General features: G+C 37.8%; 1 protein-coding gene across 7 annotated transcripts in view; it reads left to right on the top strand.

The window, feature by feature from the left end:
• Positions 1–19667, top strand: part of Sphkap (SPHK1 interactor, AKAP domain containing) — a 152442-nt gene that overhangs the window by 92536 nt on the left and 40239 nt on the right. For all 7 annotated transcript variants that reach the window (XM_058577453.1, XM_046439967.2, XM_058577450.1 and 4 more), the window contains one exon: positions 19141–19200. In XM_058577453.1, coding sequence (XP_058433436.1) covers positions 19141–19200 — 60 coding nt within the window. The remainder of the gene's footprint in view (positions 1–19140; positions 19201–19667) is intronic.

Here is a 19667-nt window from a genome sequence, read left to right as displayed (position 1 = left end):
GAATAAAACAAGTAAGCTTTGAACTTTCAATAATCATTTAGAAATGGAGAAGATAGAGCTTTAAATAGATGATCTTGCTTGAGTTTTGCTTAGAGTCTGAGAATTTTATCCTCTATAAAACTATTTTAGAAATCAATGGTATTAACTCACAATATTTTGAGTTTATAATAGATAGAAGTTATATGCAAAAGCCCATTTTATATTAATTGCCTAAAGCATGATTTAGAGGATACTTTGAAGAGAACTTTGAAGGATAAAGAGAAAGACAAATTCTAGACAATTATTGGTTTCACTCATGACTCCCTTCCTAATTGTGTGGTGGCATTGAGAGCCTATGCTTAAGTTGTCAAGTGCAGATTTTTGATGTACCACTGGTCCATGTGCCTTTTTGAGCACTGGCAATTCTTTGTCAACCTTGGGTGCCATCCAAGCTACTCTCAGGAACATTGGTAGGCCAACAGATCTTAAAATAAGCCTAAAGACATGCACAGGCTGCCATTCAAAGGAAAAGTGACTTTTCCAGTACAAGTAAGAAGGCATGTCTTCAACTTCAAAGCTACCTGATAATTGTTTAAAAGCACACTTGTTGGTATTTTACAAGACAGCTTTTATTGACTTCATTTCCTCCCTGTACAAAATAGTATTTTCTCTGGTTCATGTTTGTACTTTCTGAATGGTAAAAAGAATTTCTTTTGCTTATTTACTCTATCCTTTGTTCAGATTTAACATATTTTTAAAAAACAGTTAAGAAGCTCTCAAAACAAAAAGGATAAAGAATTGCTATGTCAGTGACCAGGAAAAGTAAGTACCAGCAGATTACATCACAATTCATCAAAACGTATCTCCCAACCAACTAGGGCTGGAAGAGATGGTCCATGATAACACAGACTTGCCCCAATATAGGACACAGATATGGCGACTTCTACATATTCTTCAGTGACCTGGTCATTTTTTATTTACTTAGTAATCGTCTACTGAATATCTACTCTACCATGACTCTGACAGTTGCAGTGATAGATCATAGTTTCTATCTTCATAAATCTTTGTCCTAGTTGAAAAGAAAAAAAAAAAAGAAACTAGGGCTTGGAATATAACTCAGTGATAGAGCACAAACTTAGCGTTACAAGGTCTTGGGTTCAATCTCCAGCACCCCTCCAAAAAAAAAGGGCAAGAAATAAAGTTCATACAAATTGTGCTATGAAAAAGTACATAGTGCTGCAAGAGACACTAGTAGTAGGATAATCAGGAAAAGTTACTTTGAATAGGTAGCACTTCAGAGGAGGTCTAAAGATGAGACAGAATAGACGCACCCCCACTTCTTAACTTTATCTGATCATTGAAATTAGAAGGAGTAACCCTATTGGGCACAACATGTGAGGACTAACAACATGTAAGGCACTAACAGCACTATATGTGAGGACTATGGAAAGTGCTGGCAACAATATGCTCAATGGAAGTGGAGTAGCAATTTGGAATCTTAAGATCTCTAAGATTGATGTCTGAGTCCTTAATTACTGTTGTTGGCATTTGCAGGAGATGGAGGTTTGCCATGAAGCACAGTCTTCAAGGGAGCAGTAGGCTTCAGAGGCAGCCGCAGCTCCCACGGCTGGGAAGCCAGCTCCCAACAGTAGGCAGCAGCTCTCAGAACCAAGGGTGCTCCAGCGCCTCTTAGCTTCTGAGCTGGGACTCACTTGAGCGTCTGCCTCACCGCTATCAATCCTTTCTGCAGTCACAGCAAATGCAGGAGGGAGCAGGAACCTCCAGGGTGCCACTGGCGGCCACAGTAAGCTCTCATAGTCTCTCACTCTAGCCGCTTTGTTGCTTGGGTTTTCCCCCTTCCGGCATAAGAGAAGCAATGGTGGAAATGAACTTTCCCCTGTGAAAACGAATCCTAGATGCTGGTTGGGAGATGGCACTTTGCTAATTATTGACATTTCACATTTACACTGTCATTGTGCCGTTTTCAATTAAGTTCAATATCTTCATTTCTGTTACTCTTATCACTGGACCATTTATCCTTTCTTTACTGTCTTCTCCATTTCTCCCTCCCCGTTAAATTGGTCACTCCAGGAAATAAATGTGCTTAAATCTCCATTATCTTCAGTCCTCTTCTATCACCCTTCTGAGTCCCCAGCCTTGTCAAACCACATTTTTTTTAATTTTGAAAAATATTTATTTTCTATGTGTAGAATTATTTTCTTTTTTGCCCTTTTAAAAATTTGTTCTTTTTAGATAAACATGACAGTAGAGTATATTTTGACATATAACACATACATAGAGTATATCTTATTCTAATTAGAATCCCATTCTTGAGGTCAACCCACTTTTAAACCATAAATTTTCACCCCCTACAAGAACAGAGTGATGAAACTCCAGCATGTGACTGAAATCTAATTCCAGATCTAACGCTCACTACACTCAAAGGACCCTGAAAAGACATGCAATATTTCCCAGCCTAATTTGCGTATATTTAAGAGCTCTTCTGTAAATACTCAACAGTCACCTGGGTCATTTTCCAAAAGGCCCAAGAATCAAACTTGTACGTTTTATGAATCTTTCTAGAGAATTCTGATATCTACTCCCTTCTTTTCCCCAGTTGAGGAAACCTAAATTAAATAACCTCTAAGGTCACCTGATTATAGCAGTCTATAATTAAGTGGTTTATTGCCAAACTTGTCACAGTGTTGTAATCTGGATGCTACTTCCCCTCAACAGTTCATCAGCTCACTGCAATATCTTCTGGCCAACCCTTACAATGTCTCTGAATTCTTCCTTTATCGACTGCATAGCTCCTTCCCCTAAAAGAGTACCATATCCTCACCCTCATTCATGATTTATCTAAAAAGCATTATTATCATCCAGATAATTGAGGATGTTAAAAATGCATATACAAGGACACATACCTATAATCCCAGCCACTTGGGAGGAGAGGCAGGAGGACCTAAAGTTTGAGGTCAGCCTTTGTGATTGAGCAAGAACCTATCTTAAAATTAAAATATAAAAGGGTAGAGGATGTAGCTCAGTGGTACAGTGTTCCTGGGTTTTATCCTTAATACACAGAGCCTTGACTTCCATTCCTCCCTCACTGCTGTCCGTATAGCCGTCAAGTCCTCCCCAGCTGTCTCTGAAATGGCTGGTTGCACCTTCTGTCTTATTACTTGGTCACTTCTACTGCCTTTATTTAATGATTTCTTTTTATTTCCTTGTCCTCATCACCATCAAGGCAATTATCCCAATGCAACCAATGTCTACAACTGGTGTAGCTTAATAGCTAGTTCCAGAATTCCATTCTGGAAAAAAATCTTCTCTTTGATGCAGAGAAATGTTTGAGGTTCTTCCACTAAATACAGATGATTAAATTCATGACTTTTATCTCTGTTCCCTCCTAAAACTACTTAAAGTAATACAAAAGATGTGTAAAACAACGAAGGACAAGAGGACGGAACAATTGGTGGTAAACATCAAGTTTCCAGAGAATAAAAACCATGCAGACTGTACCAGAGCTAAGAATGCTAAATTCTAAGTCTTTAGAGGAAGAATGCCAAGTCAGTCGGCTCACACCCCAAATTCAGGAAATTACTGGTAATTGGAAACCACTATCAGATAGACAGGGCCTGGAAATGGGGTATTGATGGAGTCTGTGGAAGGAGTTCAGATGCTAATCTCTTTTTCTTAGGCTACATAAGAGGCCACCACTTCATCAAGAGCTCTTTGCTCTCTGCTGCACCCCCATCACCCACAGAATAGCTGGACCATAATAGGCAGTTGACTACTAGGTTTTTTTAAAATAAATAAATGTAATTACAGGTTTATTCCATAGTGACACTAAATCAGGCTCCAGAGAAAGATATGAGAAAATTAAAGTGCTGAAAAATGAGTTTAAATGTGAGATCCAATACTATACCCCCAAAATCCAAGGAAAATAGAAGCCAAACTTTTAATATGAACACTTCAAGCAATAAGTTGGAGAATTCCCATCTGGAAAAACTGATTGGCTGCAGTAGTGCCTCATTTTAACTGAATGTTCATATGCTTCCAAATTAATATGCTGAGGCCCTAAGGTGAGTCACTGTGTCACTCCCAATGTGTGTTGGGATAGAGGGCCTGTGAAGAGGTCACAAAGCTTAAATGTGGTTGAGGATGGGGCCTTAATCCTTCAGGGATGCTTCTCTCATAAGAGGAAGAGACAGAAGAACTTTCTTTCCTTCATGTGAAGACACAGGGAGAAGGTAGCTATCCACAAATCAGGATGAGAGTTCTTAAGAGGAATCAAAACCATAGGCACTTAATCTAGGACATCTAGCCCCCATAACAATGAGAAAATAAATTCCTGTTGTTTATTCCATCTAGCCTGTGATATTTTTGTTATAGCAGCTTGAGCACACTAAGGAACTATACATACTGATGATAAGAAGTGTCCCAAGATTATGACTGCATCTCAGCCCTCCAGAGAAATCCATTAGTTAACAAGCACCCTTTGGAGATGTCCAATTTGTTCAACACTTCTAAATACAAATGTGTAACAAAGTAAAGCGAGTCAAAAAATCTCAAATATGAAAGATAATAACAAAACAGACAAGCAAATCTGGAAAAAAAATAGAAAGAGACAGGAAACAAAAGTAACTCCATCATAAATGAATAAATACCTTGTAAGTTTATTATTAGAAAAATAAAAGAAAAGCAGTATATCCATGAAATAAAAACAGAACTTATTCTTTTAAGCAATGATTTAAAAAGGGGAATGGAAATTAAAATCATGAGGGCCCAAATATACTAATTCAGTCAAAGCTGGAAGATGAAGTCAAGGGAGATCTGTCCTCCAGAAAGTAAAACAAAAATTCAAAGAGAAAAATAATATAAAAGTCCAAAGACTTTATATTTTATATACTATATAAATATTATATATTATTCATACATATATATATTCATGTCATAATATTTATATTATATAACACATATAAAAAGAATTTTAATATAATACATATAAATAGAAGAATATAATACATATAAAAAGAAATCCAAAAGCTAATCTAACTTCTAGAAGAGATGGTAGAGCTAAAACAGAAAGTGGAGGGGTGTTATGGTTTAGATATGAGGTGTCCCTAAAAGACAGGGATGTTTAGGTGAGTAGTTGGATTACAACAGCTGTAACCCCATCAATTCCTTCTAGTTTGAAAGGATAACTGGCTGGTGACAAAAAGTAGGTGGGGAATGTCTGGAAGAAGTGGGTCACTGGGGCCATGCCCTGGGAGCATTCTTTCTTCCTGTGGCTCCCCCTTTCTTGCTTTCTGGGCTGCCATAAAGGGAGCAGCACTTTTCCACCATGTTCTGCCTCACGTTGGGCCCAGAGCAACGAGACAGCTGGTGATGGACTAAGCCTCTGAAACTGTGGGCCAATTAAACCTTCCCTCCTCTGAGGTGCTCTTGTCCCAGTGATGTAAAGTTGATTAACATGGATCTGAAGGTTTTTTGAGGTGGGGTCATGGGAGCCGCTTACTCAGGAGGCCTTGGAGGGCTCTGGGGGTACCATGTGTTTTCACTATTATGTCAGCAACTCATTGCACGTTGTCTCTATTGAGAATAATCTTATCTCCAGTCTGTTTCAGCAAATAACTAAACTAGTTCAGTCCTTTGAACTATAAGGAAGAGCAGGAACCACAACCACCTGTTAATCTCATCAAAATATGCCAGCAACTTGCTCGGGAAGCATTCAGAGTCTGCCTTCCAATGTTCTCCAAAAGAATAAGGGAATGAGCAGTGAAAGCAAATGAATGAATGAATGAGTGCAGAACTGTAGGAAAGGGCATGTATTCATCAGTTATCTAGAATTTAGTTTCCTTATAGATAGGGAGCTGAACCAAATGACTTTTAAAGCCACTTTCTCTAATATTCTGTAAATTAAAATTAAAATACCAGAAACACATTGACAGACATATCCTCATAACTGACTTTGATAGTTATTCAACTTTTGTTTATTTTCTTATTCATATACTCACGGTAAGATATTTGAAACCCAAGATGGTTTTAAGTTGTATTCTGCTTTTCTTTCAAGTGGGAAAGAGTTAGGTGTCAACAGCCTTGGGATAATGATGAGGTGTGGGAGCAAAGGAGGGGTGGACTTCACTCTGCTGACTTTGCTCAAGCAGTGCTGTCTCTCTTTGCACAGGGAGGGGATTGTGTTAGAGACTTTTGAAGACTACAAATAGATAGTGCACAGAATCCTCCAGTTGCAACTGAAATTTTAAATCTCTGACAGGAATATATAATGCTACAAATAATTCTTTCCTCCTCCTCCTCCTCCTCCTCCTCCTCCTCCTCCTCTTCCTCCTCCTCCTTCTCTTCTCCTCTCCTCTCCTCTCCTCTCCTCTTCTCTTCTCTCTCTCTCTCTCTCTCTCTCTCTCTCTCTCTCTCTCTCTCTCTCTCTCTCTCCCCCCACCTTTCCCTCTCTCTTTTTCTTCCATAAATGCTGAATCCAAATTAATGGATGCTCAGTGAGGAAAGTCAGAAACTTTAAAAGGAATACCAAAAAAACCAGCTTCCTGCCCTGTGGCTGTCAGTAATTTTTAGTAACTTTAGAAATAATAGTGTTTAACAAACATCTGAATTGCCTGTCTATTTTGAATATTTGATTCTGCAACTGGGGTTTAACTGCCAAGATTTATCTGCCATACCTTACCAACAACTGAGGTAACTCAAACTACCTCCCACATCATGAAGGTCAATTTTTCCAAGAGTCATTACCTTAAACGAATGAAGTTCAAGGGAGTAAATAAATTGGACAAAAATAGCATAAATCAGAATGCACATTACTTTTACCAACAGAGAGCAAAAACATTAATAAAGTGCCCATCTTATATCACATCTTTTTAAGAACATTTTTTAATTGTACATGAACACAATAACTTTATTTTGTTTATTTTTTATGTTGTGCTGAGGATAAAACCCAATGCCTCACATGATTACAGCACACCTTTTGAAATAGTTTTTTTTTAAATTAAATTACTTTAATATATTTAATGGATAAAGAATAGCATGTGTTCAGAGTCTATGGTGTGATGATTTGATACCTGCAAATGACTACAAATTAACTAACACACTCTTCACTACCCATAGTCACTGTATGTGTGCATTTGCATGTGTGTTAGGTGAAGACACTTAAAATCTGTCCTTTTATCAAAATTCAAGTAGATAATATGTTCCTATTGATGATAATCACCATAATGTATATTAGGTCCCTAGAACGTGCTCATCTTACACCTGGATGTCTGTAGGCTTTGGCCAGCATATCCCCATTCCCCCACCCCCAGCTCTTCATAACCCCCAATCTATTCTTTATTTCTACAAGTTATTTTTAGGTTCCATATATCAGTGAGATCCTCTGGTATTTATTTGTCTTTCTGGTTCTGGCTTATTTCACTTAGCACACTGTCCTCCAAGCTCTGTTTTAGTGATTACTTAGAATCATTGTCAAAGGAAACAAATACAAAAGACATTTTAATCCTATTCTCTATGATATATGTTCCCTCTCATGCTTTGTTTGGCCTTGACTTTTTCTAATTGTTTTATCTATTTACTTATTATGTGGGAAATATAGACCTCAAAATTCCACTTTTCAAAGACTTGAATTTAATCGTCATTTATTGGAAAAGTGAGTTACTTCTCAGTATCTGCCAGTCTTTTAGAACATTTAAATTAATGAATCTTTAAGCAACCTATGAATCTATTCTACAGGGTCAAAATTTTGTATTCATTCCTTGGACTAAAATCTTTGACAGACGTAGAATAGGCCAAATAGAGTGGTTCTTAGCAATCCAAGGAAACAAGATTACCAATATAGACAGAAATCTGGATAGTTCTGTCCAAATAAAGAAGTACCTTGTCTCCCTTAGCATCTATGCTTGAGGGCTGAATCCTCTATCACCACTTCCCTGTGCAGAGTGGTTCAAGATGTGCATTAGTGGTTGCCACTGAGTTCTACTCTGCATACAATTTAGCTGTACTAAGGCATCTCAGCAATGCTTCATCTGAAGAAGCTCAGTGTGGGCTCAAGGAGACCTGAGGTTTTTGAAAAGGTAGTGTCTGTCATTAGTAGTTTAGTTGTCAAAAATGTGAGAGGTGCAAGTGAGAGATCAAGTTCAGATAAATTATTTATTATTTAAAATGAGTCTTTCTAATCACTTATTCACAGGGATTAAAAGTATTTAAATTGCCTTGTATCTCTAGTCATGATTTACTTAATGACATGGATATGTTCTGAGAAATGTGCCTTTGGGCAATACTGTCACTGTGCAAACATCATGGAGTGTGTTTGTATGAACATAGATGGTATAGCCTATTATATACCTAATATATACAGTATGTGTGCACGTGTGTGTGTATGTATATATACACACACATACAACATCATATATGTGTTATAATATATATAATATACATAAACATATTGTATACATATATATGCATATATATATGGTATGGCTTATTGCTTTTAGTGTCATGATGACAAAACAACATGAGATAAAGTCAAGCACATTTAAAAATGATGAAATCAAGAGACAGTAAATATAACATGCATGAGGCTATTGCTGGGTGCAGTGTGGCTTGCTGTTTTAGAGTAAACATTTTTATAAATAGAATAAGTACACACTAAAAAATGATACATAGATAAACCAGTAATATAGTCATTTATCATCATTAAGTATGATGTCCTGCACATAATCATATGTGCTATGCTTTTATATGATTAACAGTTAAGTAAGTTTATTTACATCAGCATCACCATGAACATGTAATTCATTGCAGTATGTCAACATTACCATATCAATAGTCAATAGGAATTTTTGAGCTTCATTATAATCTTCTGAGACCACCATAATCTATGTGGTCTCTCATTGACCAAAACATCACAATGTGACACAGGCTAAATAATTGAGCTACTCTAAATGTCTATATTTTTAAAAAATTTTTCTTTGTGCAAATGTATATGGCTTCAAGAAGAGAAAAAAGATAATTGCTGAAGGTTATCTTATTACTGAAAAGATGAAAAAGAAATTACCTATAATGGAGGATTACTTGAATGTTGAAAACATAAAATTCTACAAAAGTCTAAAAATGTATCATATTTATGTTCAATAAATATGTCTATAGCATTGTTTTTCCATAGTCAAAGATATAATTGCCTTTTCACACCTGAGGATGAACAATGTACCCTCAATTATTTTTTAATGCAATTTATTTTTGTGGTACTGGAGATTAAAACTAGGGCTTTGTACATGCTACAGGAGCACTGACCCAATGAGCTTCATCTACAATCCCCTCAACTATTTTTTAAAAGTTTAGAACAGAGCCAACCCATTTATACTTTCACACACTGTGCTGAGAAATTGAAGTTATGCATTAGATTCAAGAGGCTGATTTGCACAGAAGAGCTGTTATAATTCTGATTCAAGATTGTTTTTCTTAATAATAGGGACTCTATTGGCTCAGGTCCATAAGTTCTCTCAAAAACCATGTTTATATTTAGGAATTAATAAAGAATGATTCAGCAATGGTTGGTGTTTTAACATATCTACAATTTTGTTGAAAATTGTAATTTCGGTACTTCCATAGACATAGTTGGATGCCAATTTCATGTCCCTTATAATCACCCACTAGTTTTATAACTCTTGATAATAGCAAAAACCATAACACTGTTGTGCATTTAGGTGAATTAAATTATAAATGCCTCCAGGAACAAGAGGGAAAGCATTTCCTAATTAAGTGATCCATAGCCCTGAAAAACAAGTTAACAGTCTGTACATATATGTATGTCTTAAAGGTTTAGACAAAAGCAAATTATGGTTTTTGTCTGGAAATAATACTTATAAAATTAAACTGAAATAAATATTCCAAGTAAATAGAGTTACAGTTATATAAAAGGTAGTTACCACAAGAAGACAAATTTTAGTTGTTTTGCATTCTCAGAAATAGCTAGTCTTTATAAATATACCATCTCAAATTTAGATTAAACCTTACAAAATTGCCACTTTTATATGAAAGAAATTGTAGAGCAGCAATATTCAATAATTCATGCTCACAGACTACAGTCCAGAAATCAATAAAATGTCATCCAATTCTGTGTGGAAACAAGCCCATGGAAAAGGGAGACCAAACAATGCTTTTCTCTATTTTGTATTTCATTTCATCTGCACAGAAATTGAGCAAAGCAAGTACTTCGTTATCCCCACTGTGGCTTGTCAAGATGTCACAATCCATAGCTGGTGGAGCTTAGATTTGAAGCTGGGCAGCTACAGCCATCTTCTGTCACCTGTACATTCTCCTGCTTCAGAGGAAGAGAACATTCTAGCCATTGAGGCATCGTTTTCCCCTGAGAATCCTCAAGAGTCAGTATGAACACCTCAGTGCCTGGACTTAGATGAAACTTAGGAACTTCTCACATTCTGGACTCAGAATGAGCTCTCTACCTGGAAAATATAGGATTCTTTCTGAAGATCTGAAAATGAGTTAATTGTTTACCTACTTCTCCAGTTTTGTTTTCTTAGTTCTTTGGTCATATTGTTCACTAAGAAGACACTGGGGATCTGGGTTATTCCTGGCTTTGGTGACCCAGGAGCAGCCTCTCTCCCTCTATCACTCTTTTGTCAAAGCACATTTGCTCAGATGCCCTAGAGTTGCAGCTTTGAACTAAAGGTATACAGAGGAAAAGTAAAGGCTTATTTATTTTTTTAAAGGCGGTTACGAATGAAGAATTTTGAGAAGTCTAGAACCATCCTATTTAGCTTGAGAATGGTTAAGAATTGTAGGTGTTGGTCTCGAATGTTCCTGGATCAGCAAAAACAGCATCACACCTCCCACCTCCTGAGGCCATACCCATCTGTCAGCAATGTGACTCCTCTCACTTACATCCTCATGCTCCACACACACTGGTGTGTGCACCCCAGAAAGGGTGATTCTGATTAAACTTCCTGGTGATTCCAGAGGCTTCCTGCAGCCTATCTTCATCTCAATGGGCAAAGTGGAAGTTTGAGTAACCACCTTGATCAAAAAGCACTTTGCTGCAGAATAGGAGACCCCTCACCATCATCCTCAGTGCCTATAATAATTCATCTATGCAGTCTGCTTTTCTTTGCACTATCCCAGGGTATGACTGTTGGAAATTCAGAAATTTATCAAATCTATTTTATATCAGTAATCTAAATAATCTCCAGGAGGAAAAATGTAAACAAAGTGGAACCAAGTCTAGCATACTTTTTCTTTTATTTAAAAAGTAAAACTTCTAGATAAGTCCAGTTCCAAGGGAAATATGAATCAACTTTTCCCACATCATTCTTGGTGTCACTTTTTCTTAAGACCACGCCTTCCAGTGGGAGAGGATCACAAGAGCAAGGTTGCATCACCAGGAGGATGGGAGGTGACAGAATTGCTCAAGGATCATTTTATCTCAAGATTTCCAAATCCTCACTCATCATGGAAGATTTTAAAAAACAAAAACAAAACAAAACAAAAAAATTCCTAAGAAACAAACCAAACATCTACAAATGGTTAGATAAGCAAAATGCAGTATGCCCATACAATGAAATAATATTTTGCAAAAAACAGTGATGGAATTGTTAAGACTCACTATGATGCAGATAAACTTAAGAAACATTATGTGAAGTCAGTCACACCCCCAAACACATACATTCATATTCAATGTCCAGAACAGGCAAACCTATAGTGATATAAAGAACTATGGGAGTTGTCCAGGGCTGGGTAGAGGGTGTCTGAGGGGGAAATAGAGAGTGTCTATAATGCACATGGTTTCTTTGGAGAATGAAGAATATGCTAAATGCCTTTGAATTACTCACTTTACATGGCTATGCTATACAGTATGTAAATTATGTCTCAATAAAGCTTTTATCTTTTAAAATAAATAATAACAGTAACTAATATCCTCAGGCTCTAAACTAAGAGGCTGCAACTGAGCAGTGCTGGTGTGGAGCCTGGGAATATGTAAATGCAGAGCTCTGCCCAGGGCACTTTGCTGTGCCATCCCGATGGGTTTGGTTCTGACAGTGAGCAAGCCAGGAGAAGCAGACCCAAAGCTTCCAGTCTTCAGATCCCAAACATGACTCCCTCTAGAAGCAAGCCAGGACATGATGCTGAGCCCTGCTAATGTCCTTGTTTCTTTGTTTTCTCTTTCTCTTCTCTCTCATACTACCAGCTCTTCAATTTTCACTTCCATTATTCTCCTTCCTCTTTCAGGAAATCAGCATGCTCCTCAGGGGTACTATTTACATTAAGATTCCTGACTGGTAGAAGGTGACTAGTTACTCAGTTTCTAGAGCTCATCTGACAACTGATAAGCCACTGGGCTTGACTATGGTCTCAACTGCCCAGGAGCCAAGAATAGAGCCAATGATGGCAGCCCTTCCTGGCCAGTACCCTAGACCACTACCCCCACCCACATTCACTTACTATACAAGTACCCCACACAGAGACTATGCCTTCCTTAGGGATGTTAAAATTTCAAGGAGTGTAGACCTGACTTCTTATGAACAACTATTTCAAGAACCCTGATTTAACTCCCTGAAAGCCCTCACAGGTTAAAATGATGTTGATCCCAGAATCTAGAATCTTCCCCTAAACTTAGAGAAAAATTCCTTCATGATCAGTGCAGAGTTAGTATGGGAGAGGGAGGTAGGGAATTTCATCAAGATCAATATAAATCTGATCTGCATGTATAGATGTGGCACAGTGGAACCTGGCATGGAGTGTATCCACAGGACACTAACTTAAATTAACAAACTGACTAAATGGATTGAGGGATTCTAGAGTGGAGCTTGGGCAGGATGAATTACAGCAGACTGTGTTCCAGGCCTTTGTGATTATGTCAGGGTCGATCCTGATGTTGTGTATGACTAAAGGGGATTTTTAAAAAATTTTAAGCTAGCAATAAAATTGGCTTCCTGTATGGTTAATATAAAAAATCTTTCATCTTTTAGAAAATTTTAGATCATTCACAAACTGCTTGAAAACTGCCCCCAAAACAGCATTTCAAATATATTTTTAAAAAGATATTGACAATAAAAAGAAGCAAAGACTTTTTACAGTCTCAAGAGTAAATACCACTTTATATTTCATCTTGGTGAGACTGTTGCAATTATTTCAAAGTAATAACTGGATACAAATGCGGTATTTTCTCCAGTGGTCAAATGTGTTCCAGAATGTCTGCCAGCATGATGATACCAACATTGATATAAAATTGCCATTTTAGTATCATCAGCTTAAAGTACTAATCAGAGAAAATGTGGCATTCTTCAGGAGATAATTTTGGTCCATGGTCCTGAATCTAGCAGAAGTCTTTGGTTGAGGGAAGAAAGCAGGCAATTTTTTTTTCCTTGGAAGCTTTGTTGATCAGCATTTTGATGCCATCAAATTAAGAGATCTTGTCATATCTCACATGGCCAGATGGCTCATTGTTAGAAGCTGAAAAAAGGAACTGGCATTCTTCTAAGATAAACCATAAGTATCTATTTGGTCGTATTCAACACTGAAATGGCTAGATTTTAAAGGCAATTTGACATCCTGCTTTTGATTAACATTTGCTAAGCAGGATCTCCATAAGAATGATTTCCTTGATGGCTTTGGCTGACTCAAAGAGAGACAGAAAGATTGCCAACAGAGGAAGTCAGAATATCACTTTGGGGCTGAAAACTCTGCTGCCATCTAACCTCTCACATAGTGATTGGTCCTTAGTTCAAACAAAGCACAAAGACATTTCTCCACTACTGCATTTGATCATCTGAATCACCTAAAACGATGACTAAAGGCAACATACAGAATCTTAAAACTGTCCTTACAGTTTCTGGGTTACAGTTTTATAGGTTCCATGCACAGAATTCTCTTTAACCCCTAGGACCATAATGCAGAATCTCCCAGGTGTAATATTCTAGTCAGACACAGCACTCACTCCAGTTCCTCCACAAAACTCTATTTGGGTTTCCTATTACCAAAAGTTCTCATTACAACCTCCTGCAATAACCCCTTGAGCACAGAGCAGACTCACTCAGGATTTATAACCCTCAGTTCTCTCTCCATTCTTATCGCTCAGGAAACACATCAGAAAATTATTCCTTTCGTTATTTCACTATTCCCTCTTTCATTCACCTTCTTTAAGTCCCCTGAAGTGTGGCCAGAGTCTTCACTGTGTAAGAGGAAAGGCATTCTGCTCATCAGCATGCTGACAATCATCACCAGCTTTGGGGGAAAGGTGGGGGAGAGTGAATTCAATTCAAAAGTCAGACTTTTTTTTTATCCCATAAAATAGTACTGTTTTGTGCAGACTTAATTTGTAAATACAGTCACTACACAAAAGTCACTATGAATTACAATCCACTTTACAGTGATTTTACTTCATCCTCTTTTACTAGATTTTAAATGTCAGCTTCTTTCTCACATGAATCTTTCACCAAAATATGTTTTATGAACTAATAAAATTTTACAGCAAATTTCTATTTAAAAAAAAATGCTTACAAGAACACCATTTGTAAAAAGGAAGTTATAAATAAATCACTGAGATTGCTTGAGTAAATAATCCACAATACTAAAGAGATTAAACTGTATATTGCCTGTAGACATTCAAAGTTTTGTTTTCCATAAAGAACTGCAGGGCATTTTATTAGATTATGTAGAAGTCAAAATCACAAGTGGCATCATTTTCTTAGTGATATTTATTCCTACATTGTTTCATTTTAAAACCTTAAGAACAGAAAAGTGGCATTAGTGAAGGCTGAAGGCAGACAGACCATGTTGAAGAAAAAAGGTAATTCTGTAAACACATTATGAGTACCCGTCCAGATGGAGGTGAACAGCCAACACAACAGTTACACCTGAATCTCAGCTGCCTGGTGTCTCAGCCCCAGCCTCTCCAGAACAGAATTCTCTCCAACCCCTACACCACAATTCACAATTTTCCAAGTGTCAATACTTGAGTAAGACATGACACTCACCCCGGTTCCTTTATGATTCCTGTTACCAAAAATTTCCATTACAACCTCCTGCAATAACCCATCAAGCAGAGAGCAGACTCAGGGTTTGTAACTGACAGGTCTCTCTCAATTCTTGTTGCTCAGGAAGCATATCATAAAATTTTTCTTTTCATTATTTCATTAATCCTTCTTTCATTCACCTTTTAAAAGTCTGCTGAATTATGGCCTAGTCCTCACTGTGGAAGAGGAAAGGCATTCTGCTCACCACCTTTGTTCTCCCTTTTCGGGGTTCTAGGCCGCATGTCTTGCTCTGGATTTCCCTGCTTCTTTCCCTTCTTCTTCCCCTCCTGCTTAATATAGATCCTCTTACCAGGTCACTGTTCACAGGTGCTAATGGTGGCAAAATCATCCATTCAGTGTCCATGCAGTATCAACTCATGGTTTTCAAATTGTCCCCTCTGACTTCAAATCTCACCTCAAAACCTGCCTTCTCTGGGATAGCATTTGTGATTAACCCAGCTCTCTGGATGTCTTCCTCCAATATATGCGACCTGTCACCCTGCCACACTGCCTAAGGGTCTTCATTTTAGGAATATGTCCTGCTTCCAGACAAATCATAACCCTAAGAGCAAGAACAATCCCTTGAATTGATTATTTTCTGAGCACCCTGCACAAACACCATACACCCACAGGAGGCAGAACACAGTCTGATCATCAAAACCTCCTAAACCAGGCCCACCATTCCCAGCTCTTCTAGACTGAGGCTTGTCTTACCCTATCCACTTGGAGCACAGCATGAGTGGATGCCTAAACCTCAGTGAAATAGCCCAAGGTCATAGAGTGGAAACTTGTCAAGAGCAATGCAATCATGTGGATCATCTCACCAAGAAGTGGATTTAGTGTAAAACTGTCATAGCTCAAATTTGAGGATGCTTTGGCCTCTCCCAAGACCCTGGAATGGGGCCTAACACTGTATTCACATGGTTCTTTATGCAAATGTTTTCAAAAGTCATGTTTTAAGCACAATTATCTCTTTTCATCCAGACTCCTATCATATCTTATTGTCCCTCATTGGATTGACCTTGGGCATTTGTGGGATCTGGCTTCAGGGAAATTCATTGGGGTTGTGTTGACCTGAGGTATATTTATGTGGCTTAGATTCACTCTCATATACACTTAAGTGATTGTTAGCCTTCTGCATGTGTGAAAGGTTTTCAGGAATATTCCTACCACAGAAAGTGGCAACTCAACCAGACATTGCAACAGAAATGCTGTCAGGTCAGAGATCAAGTCATGTGAATATGCCCTACAGTTCCCGACATCAGAACTCTATAGGAGTGGAAAGAAAACCACTCTCTACCTTGTATGTTTACACCAGTAGCTAGTCTATGTAAAATTCTTCCAGCCATTAGACATGCAAAATTTAAGTACATGACTGGTTTCTCATTGACACTTACTCAACCCAAATTTCTCTACTAGAAAACAATTTATTTGGTATTGCAGCAGTGAAATTTGTAAGTGCACCATGCATTTGTTCTTCTTCCATGGAAATAACACAAAAGAAAATTAATCTAAATACTTACATTTGTAGAGCACAAAACTATAACTATATTGCAAATAGTAAGTGTGCCTGTAAGAACTCATATAAGCCAGGCACATTGGCACATGCCTCTAATCCCAGTGACTCAGGAGGCTGAGATGGAATATAAAATTCCAGGCCAGCCTCACCAACTTAGTGAAACCCTGCCTCAAACAATTAAAGGTGGGTGGGATGGGGGTGGGGGTCGGGGCTGGGGGAGGCTGGGGATGTAGCTCAATGATGAAGCACCCCAGGGTTCAATCCCCAGTACTTAAAAAGTAACTTGTACTTGAAAGAAATTATAATTCCACACTAAATTTGATATTAAGCTGAAAATGTTTAAGATTGTCAATAAAAAATTTTGTAGCTGAAAAAAGCTCAATCAGCCATACTAGAGAAAGACTGAATTATCCTTCTATTCATCCTAGATAAAATTATATTATAAAACTGTCACCATATGAAGAGATGAACAAAGAGAATGCAGCCTAAAATCTCAGGGGAAAGCATTGAGCAGTTAATTCGTTAAAATATCATTTTTTTTTCTGAAAATTTCAGTGTTGTTAGTATTAGCCTTTCCAAATTTGAATTCATTTTTTAGATATAATTAGAATTTTATTACCCCTTTTCTAAAAGAAGGTTTTTTTTTTTTTTTCAAAATTATACATATATCAGACCTTAAAAAAAAAATCTGGATCTTCTTCTACTACAAAGAGATAGAAAGACACACACTCTAGGTAAAACCAGGTTTTGTGTACATTTGGTTATGTTTCTATCTTGGCAAAGCTAAAATTGTGAAGGATTTCCTTCAGATGTAGGCAGAAGCTCATTTTTAGCCAAGAAGGACTCAAAAGAGAATTAATCCTTGGAAGAGGGAAGACAATATTGGAGGGCAGATGAAGCACTATTACAGATGCCTGTGATTGATCTCTGGTCTCTGCTTCACCCTCTCCCACCATGATGCAGGATAAAAAGGGTTGTAGGATGCCCAGGAGCAAGGTAATGGGCTTTCTTTAAGGTGAATGGCAAATTGTCTATCAATTCAGAAACTGCAGCCCTGGTTACGTGTTATTAAAAGTCCCTGAGCACTAATGGATATTGACCCAGCTTTCCAAAGGCAAAGTTGCAAATATTGTATGAATTTTCTCAAGCTGCCTTAGATCATGAACTACTTCTGAGCTCCATCTATTATTTATGTTTCCATTTGTACTGTCTGCAAAGGGACTCATGCCCAGTTCCTTCCTATTTTCCATCCTATTGTCCCAGAGGAGAACCTCTGAACAAGCACATAGGCAGCATTCCAAGCCCCTCTCCCTCCCCAGTGCTCATTAAGTTACCTCAATCCCTAGAACACTGTGTCCCAGGGATGCAGGATCTTGTGAGCCTATGACACTGAAGGAAATCTCCAGTGTTTGGGAGTTCAGCAGCAGTGATCTTTATACTTTAGCAACATGTTTTAGTTCTAAGTGACTTTTCCAAAAGCTTTCAATTATGTTTTTATGTTAATCTCAAAAATAGATGCACTGTAATAAAACCATGACACCAAACAACCAATTGCAGATATTAGTAGGCATCTAATAAATTCAAATAGTGAATTAAATGTCTTGATGATTAATTTTCTCAGTTGTGTATGGGCAAATTGACTGGTTAACAATAAAATATATTTATATATATTATATGGTGATTTTTAGCAAAATATAAAACCTCATTCACATTATTTTATTTAACATGATTCTTCCAAGTTCTTATTTCTGACACTGCCCTTTCTCAAGGCATCTGTTTCAGTCAGATTCTTTGGTTTCCTGAGAGTGTGTTGCACTTTCTCACCTCCAGGCATTACTCCTGCTTTCTAACCTACTAAGGACACCTGCCCCATCCCATGCCCAATAAAAGCCTTTTATCTTTCAAGAACGTAGTTCATTTCCTTGCTCAAGTTTTCTTCTCTTCAACCCCATCTGAATATTCATAGTAGTTTTCTATCTATGAAATGATTTTGGAATTTAAATCATAGGAATTATTTTATCAGTTGAAATTATTTAATATTGTACCTTCTGTTTTTAAGCTAATTTATTCACTCTTTGATCTAAGATGACCAGAAATAAGAAGCAACTAATTCAAGATTAAATCAGTTAAAATGAACTAAAATACTAAAGCAAAAAGATATCTGCTTATCACAACTGTATTGAAAATGGGTGGAGGAAAGAAACAAGAAGAGAACACAGGGAAATGGAGAGAAGGGTTCATCAGAGTTGTGGACAAGGGCTTGGAGCATTATAAGTACTTTTACCTTTGAGATTGCATGAGATTCAAAAACAGAGCTGAAGATTGTGTTAGGACTCTTCATGACTCTAATGCAAACAGGCATTTTGACTGTGTTTGGGCCATGAAAGGAAGAGGGCATCTGCTGAGACCACTGGGCAGTTCTCAGCAGTGCACCACAAACCTGTGTAGGAACCCAAAGGTGAAATGATTGTTTCTATGCCAACCTATATAAAATGTGTGGACTTGCAAAGCAGTTTCCCAAGATTCCTGCTTTCTTCCAAAAAGCCTGTTAGGTTTTTCATTTAATTGACAGTTTTTTCCTCTCTTTCCCAGGTCTGCTTTGTGAACCTGGATGTCAACAAGGATGCAAGCAGCACAGAGCACCTGCAGCAGGTAACAGCGGGAAGCTGAACTCTCCAGGAGCTCACTGTAAGAGCTGCCCAATCTGACCCCATGCTTAAGTGATGATGTTCATTTAAAGAGAATACAGTGAGAGGGTCTCACCACAGCTGCATCCCCAACCCTCCTCGCTTCTGTCCCAGGACTTTGCCCTTCTTAACATTTGTGAAACTTGCTTTTCTGTGTCAGAACTGTTTTTAGCATGCTCTTCCTCTGGCCCACCAGTGCCTCAATGTATCTGCTCTCTCCTTCCTTCACTCCCAACACCCAGTCTGAGGCAACTTTTTCATATTTTTTCTAAAACCTGAATGACACCAGCCAATCCCTCCTCTGACTCTTAGGTTTGCTCCTTCCTGCTGCTTCCAGCAGACCCTAACCTTGACTTCCTTGTTTTACACCCATCTTGGGCTTGAACTTTATGAACCTTGTAGCAGCTTATGTTCCCAAACATGTCCAAGGTT

The sequence above is a fragment of the Marmota monax genome, unplaced genomic scaffold (genome assembly GCF_021218885.2).
Source record: "Marmota monax isolate L192 unplaced genomic scaffold, Marmota_monax_Labrador192_F-V1.1 WCK01_AAM20220418_F8-fsc00041, whole genome shotgun sequence".
Taxonomy (NCBI): Eukaryota; Metazoa; Chordata; class Mammalia; order Rodentia; family Sciuridae; genus Marmota; species Marmota monax.
Note: the sequence above shows the minus strand (reverse complement) of the source record. Positions and strands in the feature narration are given on the sequence as shown.